This window comes from Glycine soja, chromosome 16, assembly GCF_004193775.1.
Source record: "Glycine soja cultivar W05 chromosome 16, ASM419377v2, whole genome shotgun sequence".
Taxonomy (NCBI): domain Eukaryota; kingdom Viridiplantae; phylum Streptophyta; class Magnoliopsida; order Fabales; family Fabaceae; genus Glycine; species Glycine soja.
Genome location: NC_041017.1, coordinates 37025708 through 37038894, shown reverse-complemented (window position 1 = coordinate 37038894; position 13187 = coordinate 37025708). Strand labels below are relative to the sequence as shown.

General features: G+C 31.9%; 2 protein-coding genes across 2 annotated transcripts; one reads left to right on the top strand and one right to left on the bottom strand.

Annotated features, from left to right (window-relative positions):
• On the top strand, positions 1-983 carry LOC114390076. The gene is made up of 2 exons (XM_028350761.1): positions 1-634; positions 691-983. The coding sequence occupies exon 1, from the start codon at positions 164-166 to the stop codon at positions 593-595; it is 432 nt and encodes a 143-aa protein (XP_028206562.1). The 5' UTR covers positions 1-163; the 3' UTR covers positions 596-634; positions 691-983.
• Positions 984-5725: 4742 nt separating this feature from the next.
• On the bottom strand, positions 5726-13085 carry LOC114389319 (AT-hook motif nuclear-localized protein 6-like). Its single transcript, XM_028349959.1, has 6 exons — positions 11429-13085; positions 11177-11398; positions 9282-9349; positions 8427-8558; positions 6878-7039; positions 5726-6376 (listed from the first exon to the last, which is right to left on the bottom strand). The coding sequence occupies exons 2-6, from the start codon at positions 11382-11384 to the stop codon at positions 6080-6082; spliced, it is 867 nt and encodes a 288-aa protein (XP_028205760.1). The 5' UTR covers positions 11385-11398; positions 11429-13085; the 3' UTR covers positions 5726-6079.
• Positions 13086-13187: the final 102 nt, after the last annotated feature.

The window sequence follows — 13187 nt, the reverse complement described above, 5'->3', positions numbered from 1 at the left end:
AATAATAATGAAAGGGGCTCTTTCCACGTTTGCATCTATATCCCAAACGGGCTTTAAATAGACCTTAAAAGTCCTCAAAGTTGCATATACAGTTGCTCTCTTGTTTCCACTCTTTCACTCTTTGGCACCCTTTTGTGTGTTTATTTCCTAATTGTTCCCAGCCATGTTGGATTCTGTGTTGGACTTCATCACTCAAGCTGCTTCCAGCTCCGCATTCATTTTCTGCTTCTGCAATTTGATCATAGTCATTATCCTAGTGGACTTGAAGCCTAGCCTCAGCATTCATCAAGAAAGTGAAATCCCTCTCTCCAAGGGTGAGAATCAGAAACAAGAAGCAAAGTACTCTAAGTCTCTTGTGGAAAAAGAGACAGCATCATTGCCACAAGCTGTGGAAGTGTCACATGATCAGGAAGCAGAAACAGTTGAAAGCATTGAAATTGAAGGCAATGATGATTGCAGCAATGAAGAAGAGGATGATGATGACGACAACAACATCAACGATGAGGATGAGCTGAAGAGAAGAGTGGAAGAGTTTATAGAGAAAGTTAACAAAGGGTGGAAGGAAGAATTGTTGAGCACATCAAACTTGGCATAGGATTCAAATAATAAGGAAAGTTAGGCCTTTAACTTTGGGTTATTAAACTTACAACAACAACAACGCCTTATCCCACTAGGTGGTTTAACTTTGAGTTATTAAACTTAGGCTTGAAAAATTTGAGTCTTGTGTTGAATTTTGTTATATTGTACCATTCAAGAAAATAACATAGAAATAGTTGTTTATATGTGCATAGATAAAATGTCTTCGGTTCGGACTAGAAATCAATTCCTCTTGCTTTTGTGTTTTGGAGGCAATTGTTTCAACATGTCAACCTTAGTGCCTTGGTAAATTAAACCAGAAAATGAATGAAAGTTAAGTGATTGAGTGAGTCTCCCTGGAAAATAGAATAGAAGATAAGAATTTTCAATGTAGAACTTTATTCTAATTGCTCATGTCACATGGATAAGGGGAAAAGGTGATGTGCATAAAGAGCATGCTTGGAAGCAGCATATGTAGGGATTCCTTTATTCTTTCTTTTTCTTTTCTTTTCTTTTTTTTTTCTTGTAAAGAAACATTTTGTGGGAATTTCTTTATTTTATATATTCCTTTTCTTTTTGCTCATATTGGATGCACTAGGCACTAGCCACGAAAGGACCTCTATTTTTCTTTCTGGGAATTGGGATGAAACATAGCATATTTTCTTTCTGGGATTTGGGATGAAGCATAGCAAAAAGGTTGTGGAGTGTAAGACATCATCCTAAAGCCCAAGATGGATTGTAAACTAAAAGAAATGTGGCAAAATTGTAGATATGCAAAAAATAGGCTTCTGTGGCATTATTATATGGTTGTGTTTTAAAAAGTACATAAATAACTTAATAAGTGGAATACAGTTTGTGAGGAAAAAATTGAATTTAATTCTCACATAACATTTAGTAATTAAGAAGAGACGAAGTATAATTAAGTCTCACATAGAATATTAGACTTGTAGTTGGCTTAAAACACACCAACTTGTAGGAATATCTCAAAGTGTTATGATAAGCAAAGGTTCTAATCATGTTGGCTAAAAAAATAAAAAATGATATTTTAGATTTTTCTCTAACGAATCACTTTATGCCTAATTAGCTGAAATAATTCGTGTATTTTATTTTCTCATTACATTTTACAGCACTTTCTTATATAGAAACCGGTTATTTTTGTGTAAGATCCGCACATGGGAGAGTTTCTTATATAGTAATTCAATCAATTCTTAGATAAAATTAAAAAAGTATAAAGCTTATTTATATCAGAAAAACTATATGCAAATATATTTTTCTCAAATTCACATCACAATAATTCTTGCACTTTATTTGTTGCTTGCTGATTGGCTGGCTTTGTTTTCGTTAGCCTAGTTGCTTCTTTTTTTCTTGGTACTAGAAAAATATTCAAGAAAAACGACTATGACTGTGGTTTTGAGATAAAGACATAAAGAAAAAAATAATAATTTATAGTTGTTACAATTCGAATTGTCATCAACAAACAAGAAAACAATTTTCTTTTCCATTTTTTTACATATGATCTTCGAAACAAATCAAAGTTCTTTTCCATGAATGGTCCAGACCCCATAAGTAGCAAAACTCGTCAATATTTCATATTTCGTTCGGTTATTTTTATTTAGGTCAAAATTAAAAAATATAAAATTATAAGGAAAATAAGTACAATGAATTTACATAAATACACTAAAAAATTTAAGCAAAACAGATTTAAGAAAGAAAACTTAAATTAAAAGAAATGAAAGAAACTAATTTGAGGATATAAAAAATTAGAATTTAAGATGGCAAAAGATTAACGTAAAAATTTGAAAGTCGTTAATAATTTTGAAAATTTTAAAATATGAAAGATGCTAAATAATGATGAATTTGCATTTTTTTTTAAAGGTGCGAAAAATGTCGCCCCTCAATAAAATGAAGATCCTATTTTTACCGTATATGGATAGATTATTCATAGAAAACATTTGTTGGCTAACCAAGGTTAGTTTGATGTTCTAATGTGTGTAATTATTAATTAGTACTTCAATCAGCTTGCTATTCAAGTTTGTTCATTCTCCCTTTGTAGAAAGTTGCCTTTAGCGGCACACAAAGTTTTTTTCGTAACATTATGTTAATCGTACCTGGTTTTTGTATTTCATTAGAATTTCACTTATTTTATATTTGGTTGCGAATTAAAGTAATTGTTTTGGTGTTCGTTGTTTATTGATGATCAAGACTCTCTATTTTCTAAAAGAATTAAAATTCTATGATAGGTCATGAACATAAGTCACATTGCTTGAATCATATTAAATGTGTGTATGTTCTTTTACTTTTTGGATTTTTTTTTATCTTTTTGTTTTTGTCTAAACAAGTGACATTGTCTTCATACAAATTTCAATATTGAGAAATTCAATGAATAGAATCATTTCACTTAATGAAAATTAAAGATTAGACAAGTATTGTTCATCAGAGTTGTGAGACAACTTAAACAAAAATATATACTATCTACGAATTTGAAGTCGAAGGATAAGGAGATTTTGGTTAAGACACAGCTTGATTTTGTTGTGTCTAACTAATGAGATTCTGTGTGAGGTTGTTGATGAAACAACGACCGAAGTTGCGGAAGAAACTCGAAATCAAATTCCAAAATAAATCCCAACCAATTAGGGCATGTTTAATTAACCATTCAAAAATAATTTCATGGTGTTAAATGTAGTTTTGAAGAATAAAATCAATTTCATGACATGTTTGATTACTCTCAATATAACGTTTGCACATTAAAATTTTGTTTGAAAACTAATTTTTTTTAAAAAAAGATTTAATTTGTATACTTAAGTTTACAAGCTTTAATTTAAACATGTACTTAATGTTACCAAAATTAGCATTTGTATGTCTTTTAGATGACTGAAAATAATATGCAAGGAAGCGACCATCTCGATAATTTTAACTGAATCATCTTAGACTTACAAGGTGTTAGAGGATATTGATGATGAAGATCAAGCTATAATTCTATTATGTTCCTGGCCAAAATCATATGAAGAATTTGTTGATACTACCATTCTTGGAGAAAATAAGATTGTGTTTGGTTTGCATTTTCATTTTTTGTTTTCATTTTCTGAAAACTGTTTTCATTTTTAAAAGATTAAAATTCTGAAAATATATTTGGTTTGACTTCTTGTGCGTTCTGTTTTTTGTAGAAGGAGAGAAACATGTGAAGGAAAGGAAGAAAATGTATTTTTAGATTTGTTTAAAATTACACTCCTTGTCACCGCGTTTTCATTTTAACCAAAATGAGGTTTATGTTAAACAACTGAAAACGGAATTTTATTATTTTCATTTTTTGTTCGTTTGAAAAAAATATTTTTAATGAAAATGTTTTCAAAAATCCAACCAAACACATTTCCATCACCAATTTTTATTTTCAGTGAAAATGAAAATAAAAAATAACCAAATCAAACACCCTGATATATCGAATGACAATGTGAAGGAATGAAGGATGCTCTACAATATAAAGAATTGGAGACGAAGGTCTTTGGATATGAAGGCAGTGCAAATGCAGGTCATCGAATTAGGAAGTAACAACAAGGATAGTTCACAGTCTAATTTACATTATCAAAGACTATCAAATTAAGATGTTTTTACTGCAAATAGAAAAAGAATTGTACATAGAAGAGCAAACCGAAATAAAAAGGTAGGAATTGAGTAGCAAAGCTATTTTAAGTTTGACTTGGGTTTTAAGTTTGAAAATAGGTCAATTTACTGAATTTTTACTTTAAATTTGGTTACATAATATTTTTTTCAATGTTCGTTAAGTAAAAAATGATTAATCAATGTATGCTGTCATGGTAATAATAGTTTATCTAATGGTGATGTTGACATGGCCATTCAGTGGCTTAATTGGGTAAAAGGGATGCAATGAAGACAGACACCACTTCAGCATTGGTAATATTTTAATTTGGTTGATTAGTTTTTCTTTAAAAAATATATATTTGGTATCCTTTTAAATTTTAAAAATATTAATTTAATTTTTATAATTTTTTTATTAATTTGGTTACGGCAGAAATAAAACATTTTTATTAGTCTTCAATTATGAATCTATTAGACTATTTTTTAACGTGTCTATGAAGTTAATTACTTTCTTTTTCATTAAAAAGTGTAAAAAGATCGCTCAAGAAGAGACAAAAAAAATATAATTTTTGATATAAACATTGTTAATTCATTTTGGAGGTTTTTAAACATCACAAGTTATTTGATTCATTTGTAATCAAATTAGGTTATTAGTCACGTTAGGTTATTATATAATAGAATTATCAATAATTACCACCCAGAACTAGTAAAAATGATATTGGAACCAAATTAATACAAAACATTTTAAAAGATTACATAAGTTAAAAAATATAATTATTTTATTTTTTAACTTTCTAATATGACTTATTATTATTATTATTTCTTTATTATTTATAATGTCTGTTAAAGACTTAAAAATTAAGTAAAAAGAAGAACATGGTTAAAAAGTTAATAATTAGTATCACTTTAAACATTTAAAATAAACATATTTTTTCTTTAAAAAATAAAGAAAGAAATTAAATATTTTTTGGATTTAGCCCCTTGTTTACTTTCTTATGCTTAGCTCAAGTCACATTAACTTCTAGCATCACTACCATTCACCACCCTATGCTACCAATGACACGAATTGTTGAACCACCACAAACTCCAACACCACACCACCTTCTCAATCACCATTGATTTCCATAGTGCTACCATTCACATTTGAGTCCCTATCCTTTTACTTCTCTGCCTCTCTTTCTCCAGATAAATTGGTTGCAGCCTGTGTTCGAATTATGGTTGTGGTCACTCACTAGTTTATGTGGTTGTTGGACATAGGTGGGGACTCAATTAGAAAGAAGTTAAGAGACCAAATTAAAATTCAACAGGCCATTTAACAACGTTGTTTTTGTCTCCCCTTGTACATACAAGTCACTTTTTTATAAGTTATAACCATGACACCACCGGGTCTTTGTCCATTAATAGGGGTGACGAAAATATGAAAATAAACCTTATTGATTATCTATTCTTCATTTAGAGTAAATAGTGTATATGTTGATAGTGTAAAATTTAATTACAAACCTTTATGCATAAATTTGTTAACTTTAAAAAAAAAATCTAAACAGCCACACTAAAATGAGAAAACAAATAAATGCTGAAATGTAATTTCCTCCTTCACAACAAATAATATCGTTAGGTTACAGTTTAGAAAGCACCCACATGCACTCATTTCAAACATATATCCTACATCTAACTGCTACAACTCAGTAAACAATATTAGATAACACCAAAGAGAAACAAGGAAAGCCTAAAAAGTAGATTTCCTAACACTAATAACACCTAACACAAAGCGAACAATTTCTCAAGTCAAAACCAACCTGACACTCATCCATCCCACTATAAGTGTCATGTTAATTGTCAGCATCAGTCAAGCATGAGCCCAAAAGGGGTTTGACACTGTAGAACACCAAATACTTGGCAGGGAGCATGTTTAGCATGCAACTCCAGCATCTGCATGGCTGGGGTTGGACTCATTTTCAGGGAAAGAGGCTGAATCATCAGAAGCTGAGTTCCCAGAGCTTTGGCCATTGCCAAAAATGTGGTCCACTTGAAAAGCAGCTGGTGTCATGATTGGCTTTACTCCACCAAGACCAATTCTTATTTCTTCAGCAGCTGAAGTAGGGTTGACATGCATAGGGGCAGCCATTGATATTATATGCTCCACCCTTGGCTTCTTCGGTTTCTGCTGCTCCAGCTGATGACCAGGAAGAAAACTAGCCACAACAACCTGATGCAGAAGATGGCATGAGAAGTGTCCAGTAAAATGTTCCTCATACATGTAGTTTAGTTCTTTCAATGCATGTGCTCTATCTTTATTTTTCTTTTTAGTTGATATGGCACAAGAAAGTCCATCAAAACTCTTATTTGAGAAGCCTAAAATGTTTATAATTTAACACGATTGCTTTATGATGAGAGTAATTTGGACAACCATCATTTGGACCAATATTATCTTTTAACTTTACTTTCTATGCAATTTAATTACACAGTCAACCAATAAAAAACCATTGCTATAACTTTTAAGGTAATTTATTGTAAAAAGTTAACAAACTCATCATATTTGACAGTTTGTCATTAGATGACTTTAAAAATTCTTTACACCGTCAATGCATAGACTATTTAGCCTTTTCTATTTAATAAAGGTTACAAACATCTTGATAAACAATTTTACAAGATATTTCTTTTTCTTTTTTAAACCCTATCAAATATCCTCTTCTATAGCAGAAATTACCTGCACAGGACCTGCAGCTACCAGCAAACCAGCCAATCCACCCCCCATTACTCGACCATCTGGACCGGCCAAAGAGATGCTCATACCACCAGATCTGCTCTTTGTTAATCCATTCTCAGTTGTTATATATGAACCAGACAAGGAAAGAATTTCAAACCGCCCCTATAGAAGCATAAAAATAAGTGCCAGCAAATTTATTTTTATGTATTTATCTAGTGCTGTAACCAAGTGCAATATAAAGGTAGTAATGCTAGCAACAACACACTATTTGAAATTCTCTTTTTAACACTGATTTGGATAAAATCCCATACTGGACCCCACTAAATAACTTGGGTTCACAATCATTAGTGGAATCACTAAGGGATTTCATTTATGTGTAAAAAGGAGTGTTATATATGAACCAGACAAGGAAAGAATTTCAAACCGCCCCTATAGAAGCATAAAAATAAGTGCCAGCAAATTTATTTTTATGTATTTATCTAGTGCTGTAACCAAGTGCAATATAAAGGTAGTAATGCTAGCAACAACACACTATTTGAAATTCTCTTTTTAACACTGATTTGGATAAAATCCCATACTGGACCCCACTAAATAACTTGGGTTCACAATCATTAGTGGAATCACTAAGGGATTTCATTTATGTGTAAAAAGGAGTGTTGATAGCATTTCTCTATAGAAAGATAACTGTGAAATGTTAATCAATTACATGTGATGTTAAAGTGAATTAATGCTATAAAAATGAAGACTTGGTAGCCAGATGTTAAATTTCTAATTCCATACACGAAAAAGCTTTTATTGTGACAATATAATTAGTTTCCAAAGAAGTTTGGCAAGGATTAAGATGAACGGTCAAAAAGCACAAAACAAGGTCATAATAAGACATCTATGAGGGGCAACAGTGGAAAGTGTGAAAAACAAAGGGGTATTCATTTATAGTGTTCAAAACTGAAAGATACTGAACACTATTAAAACAGAGCAATGGGGATAGTTCTCAGTAGTCATTGAGAATATTCAACACAAAATTATGAACATAAGAAAGAAAAAAAGCATGTTAGATCTTGAATTTGTGGATAAGAACCAACTTTTTCTACATGTCCGAATCAAAGGCTTAATGCATAATTATCAACATTAATATCATCTTAGTTGATGACCTAATTAATGCAACTACCAACATCTGCTGATACAGTCAGAGATAATATTGCAAGAGAAGCCAATCACATAACAGAGATAACTATTCTCACCCAATTGCAAGAATCAACTTTAAAAAAACTCTAAATGAAAACCCTTATTTTTGCTAACAGTTTAGTGTAGATGCATCCATTTTTCAATCAATACCATCTACTTGATAACATATTACAAAAACAAACACATGATTTACCAACACCTCTACCCCTCAAAAATAAAATAAAAAAACTGACATTTGATACTTAATGCCTAAAATGGTAGACTGTAGACAGATAGTGCTGAGATAAATCAGGAATTAGAAACCAGGTTAATGTTACATATACATCAGCTGATATAGAAATTTAGGACTGAAGACTGAACTAACCTCATATGTTAAAGTACCACCAGAAGAAGTTGGTTGGCGTAGTGTAACATTTGAAATTGTGCCATTTGCAGACAGAATGCAAATTGCTCGACATCCTTGTTGAGAGAAGGACATAATCTTCATAGTAACGTCCTGAAACAGGGCACAGGAAATCACAAATACATTCACAAATAAGCTTTCTTTCATCCATTCTCCTCCTCTAGACTAAGCTTCTACAACTTTTTGACTTCTCAAATTCTGAACCTGTTCAGAAATAAAGATTCCAAAAAACTAATTTCAAATTTTGTTCAATTTCCTAAGAACCACCAATCCTGAGGTTAGTACACATGGGTAATTCTCACAACTTTGAGAGTTGGGATAACATTTAGCGGTTTAGCCATTTACTTGAATCTTTGTTAACTTGTTCATCATACCCAGCTAAACTCTAGCTACACCATCTTTGTACACTCAACCCCTTGTCATTCAAATAACTTCCTACAACCAAAATTTTAAGCAACCATGCAGTAATACGGTTAATTATTAATTATTGTTATATGTAACTAATGGGATAACACACATGCATAATTAAACAAACATTTTTAGGTATTTGATTATATACAACGATATTACTTTATTAAAAGCATAAAGAGAGTGATTATCCCACCAAATAAAGAAAGTAAAGTATGATACATGTTAAAAGGAATTAAGAAATTTTAAGGGGTAAGATGCTATTACATTTAAAAGAAATGTATGGAATTTCAACAAATAGACAAAATGAATGGCCTTCACATTTCTTCTGAATAAGGCATTCACACAAGTTGACTAAATAATCTGACTATTTTCAGAATATAGACTCAAAAGGAAAGAACAGAATACCTCGCCATCATTTACTGTAAGGATGTGAGGTGTGAAATTGGCACCAACCGAGTATGCAATTCCATCACCTATAAAATAAATAGGTAGATAGATTAATTGATAGATAGAGTAACAGAAGAGAACATAAAGTTCAAAGTGAAAATTACTATTTAATTCACAAAAAAAAAAAAAAAACTTTCATTCCGTTAAAAAGCAATCCATGAAATAAAAAAGGGTTATAAATAATTTAATTAGAACCACTTTTAACCAGACATGATAAACATTCAGTGAAATAAACTATATTGACCAATAGATCATTTTCAAGAGAATACAACAATGAAAGTGGTTCTGACATTGTAAGCTGCAACAGAAGCTGCATCATTTAAATCATATCCTAACTGTGCATATGTATGTGTTTGTGTGTGACAAGATCAATTGTAAAGTAAAAATCTACAAAAGTTCAGGCAATTTAAACACTAATAGATATTTCACTGCACCACTTTATTTATACAGACAATGTGCTACTTAAAATATTAGGTTACACTTTTACAAATGTCTAAGAACACATTTTGTCTAGCTTTTACCAAAACCATAGTTGTAGTTCCAAAAGCTAAACCATACATGCCATAACTAGCCTAAAATTTGATATACATGAACATGATCATCATGATAAAATCACATGATTCAAGTATTCAACAACAATTTAATTGATAAAACTTGTTTTTGTAGAAAATTATTTCAAGGTGTCATTTACAAAATTTGACACTTGATGCAATTAGCACCACAACGCCTGATTCCAAATATATCATTAAACCAGATTTATCCTGCTTCATCAATCATTAATCAAATGCATAATGTAATGAAACAACTATCCTCCGCTTCATCTGTTCCAAAACTTTCAAAGAGCCTAGAGCTAATTCTCATATAAAAAAATTTATGAACCAGGAATATCTTCAGATAGAAAAGTATACATGTTAAATTCACAGCTAAATGCTAATGTAGCCTAAGCATGAGCTGCATATTAAAAAAGGGGGTTAAAATCAATTTTCACATCCATTCCAACCTCTTCATGATGTGGAAAAGTATCATGTACATTGGAGACTTAATTAAATTTGAATGGCTACATAAATTAAAACTATCACTTTATGAAGCCCCTATTAACATGCTGCATGGAAGAATTCATCTTAAAATCTTCTACAAAATTTTCCAGTCTACTTGCCCTTAACACTACCTATTTTTTAAAGATGCAACTTGAATCAACTTGTCAGATTATTCAATTTTAGGTTCCTATTTTGCAGCATGGCATGGTCCAAAGTCCAAATCAATAGTATAGACTTTAGACCATTCCAAGCCTTGTCAAAATGACACATCAGCTAATAAGTACTGGACTAAACCTATTGAATATGCTTGTGTGGTGCCATCAGTTATTCCAACTCAGTTTCTGTGGTCAGATTATGTCACCTTCCCCTCATAAAGAAAAAAAAGGAGTATCATATGCAACCTTAACTGAAAACCGACCACACCTCACTTTGACCACAAAATATCCCCTTCCACCACCACACATCTTCATTTCCAGATCTGAAGGGAATCTGAGACAAGGGTCCACTTGTACCACCATATATAAAATCAACATCAAAAACATAAATCAAATCCATGAAACAAAACACACATATTGCAAACCAAGCCTAAATCAACTACAACTCAGAAAAAAAAAATCCATATTTTAAAATTTACATAGCAAATAACAACCCTACTAAATTTGAAAAGAAAAAAAAAACTACTGTTATTTACTGCTAATCCAACAGTAAAACATAAAAACATAAAAAACATAAAAAAATAAAAACATACAAAGCAGCAGTAACTAATAAAAGATTAAAGGCTAAAAAACGTAGGAATCAATGAGCAATCTTTTCTACCAGATCCTGCACCTCCAGCTTCATAAAACTTAAAAGTCTTCTTGATTGATTCAAGTGGCTTCCCTCTGCCCCTTTTCCAGGCTGAGAAGTCTCCGGTGAACGGAATCGACGCCGATATCGGCATCGGTGACAGCGCCACCTTGCCATCCGGTCCATACTTCCTAGGCCTGCCCCTCTTCTTCTTCCCCTCCGTACTACCTGAATTCATCACCGGAGCAATCACCGGTACCGGTGCCGGTGCTGGTGCCGGTGCCGGTGCCGGTGCTGGTGCTGGTGCCGGTGTCTCCACTGTGGGCCCGGAAAACTGCACGAGTTTAGTGCCACGTGGAAGCTATGGGGGGCCTCGAGAAGATTAACAGCATGCCCAGAACTAAAAATCTCTCTTTCCTCCATTTTTTTGTGAATCAAAGAAAAACTAGGACACCCCAAAACCTTAAAACACACTTAAACCCTACCCATTGAAGATTCAAGCATTAACAAAATCATAAACAGCAGAAAAGATTGAATCTTTTTTAACTCAGTGAAGACAAATGTACTTGAATGCAGAACTGACGTACCCAGAAACAGTACAATGACGTTTAAGCACAGAAAAAGTTGTAACTGCTCAGAAACACCTCAAAAATAGAAACTTTTGTCTGAAATGACGAAAACCCAGAAGCATAATTTTGAACGGTTGAGGTTGAACTCCGAGAAAGACGCGACACAGTAACTCAAATCTCCACCATTGCAGAGAGCGGAAAGAGCTTCAAAAAAAATAAAACAAATTTTTTGAAAAAAAAATCTACAATTAAAGAGAAAAACAACAATTCTGGTTGACAAATTCTCCGGAGTGAAATATGAAATTAGGGTTTTGCAGGAAAAGGAGGAGTAAATAAATAAAGTTGAAAATTTGGGGAAAATATATTAAAATGTAAAATGATAAAGTAATTAAATAATGGGAATTTAATTATTAATTAATATTTTAATTTCAAAATTCAAAGTATGAATTTTGGTTAAGAAATTGGTTCACGTCCGTCTTGGAAATTTAATAAAGGTGATTTAATAAATGACTCTGAATCAAAAAAAATAAATGACTCTGAATACAGATACTTATTAATTTGAATGCATAAAAAAATAGGTGTTGATTTTGGAAAAGGAGAAATAAAAAGTCCTTTTTATAAAAATTGGCATTTATTTATTTACTGCCTTTTGAAAACAAAGGAAAAAAATTAATTCGAAACTGTAAAGCAAAGTTTGGAGCCATTCCATTTCCTCAACTACTGACAAGTTCTCTGTCTTTTAAGTTAAATTAAAGTTGACCAAGACACATAATAAATGGATGTTTTCACAAGCAAAAAGAAAATGAATTGAATTGAAATGCCCTATTGGTTTGGTGAATCTACCCTAAGAAGATGTCACTAGACGCATGCACTTCTCTTCTATCTTTTTTCCCATTATTTTTTATCTTCTATTCTTTATTTTTCCCTTTCTTCTCTTTCACAGCTTGTGTTGACTAAAAGGGGCCATTTCTTAAAACCTTTTCTTCTTTGAGAAGAAAAAAGGACAAAAAATTAAACAGAAAAATCTTGTAAACAGAAGGGGCTACTAGTCACTAAATACTAATATTACGGGCCAGCATCTACATTTCTGATTTAAATAGGATCTACATACACAGATACTATTAGGCCTGGAGACTTAGCAGATACAGTGCTATTTTTTGTTGCAGCATCTACCCAAACCTGGAAACTTAACTTAATGAACATTAGGGAAAGGGAACTAGTCCAAATAGAGCAATGTTCCACAACTAAATCGTGTATCAAAAAATAAACTTTTTTTTTTTGCTAGTTGTTGACTTGGCACTATAAGCTGTAGACAGTTGTCAGTAGCTACATAGCAAATAAAGAATTTTACTTTTGCTAACTAAAACAAGTTGACTTTCTTTTCGGTAGGATTAAGGTGCATGAGATCTCCCACAATCTACTGGTGAGAAACCTAAACAAACTCAGATTTGGTTGTATGTAGGTACTGCAGA

Bases quoted from the DNA above. Each gene is read 5' to 3' on its own strand.
- LOC114390076 (XM_028350761.1), top strand. From the start codon at position 164: ATGTTGGATTCTGTGTTGGACTTCATCACTCAAGCTGCTTCCAGCTCC.
- LOC114389319 (XM_028349959.1), bottom strand. From the start codon at position 11,384: ATGAATTCAGGTAGTACGGAGGGGAAGAAGAAGAGGGGCAGGCCTAGG. The intron at 8,559-9,281 runs GTATTCTGTTCT...GCCCTGTTTCAG, and splicing joins TTACAGTAAATGATGGCGAG to GACGTTACTATGAAGATTAT. The intron at 6,377-6,877 runs GTAATTTCTGCT...CTTCTGCATCAG, and splicing joins TAGCTGCAGGTCCTGTGCAG to GTTGTTGTGGCTAGTTTTCT.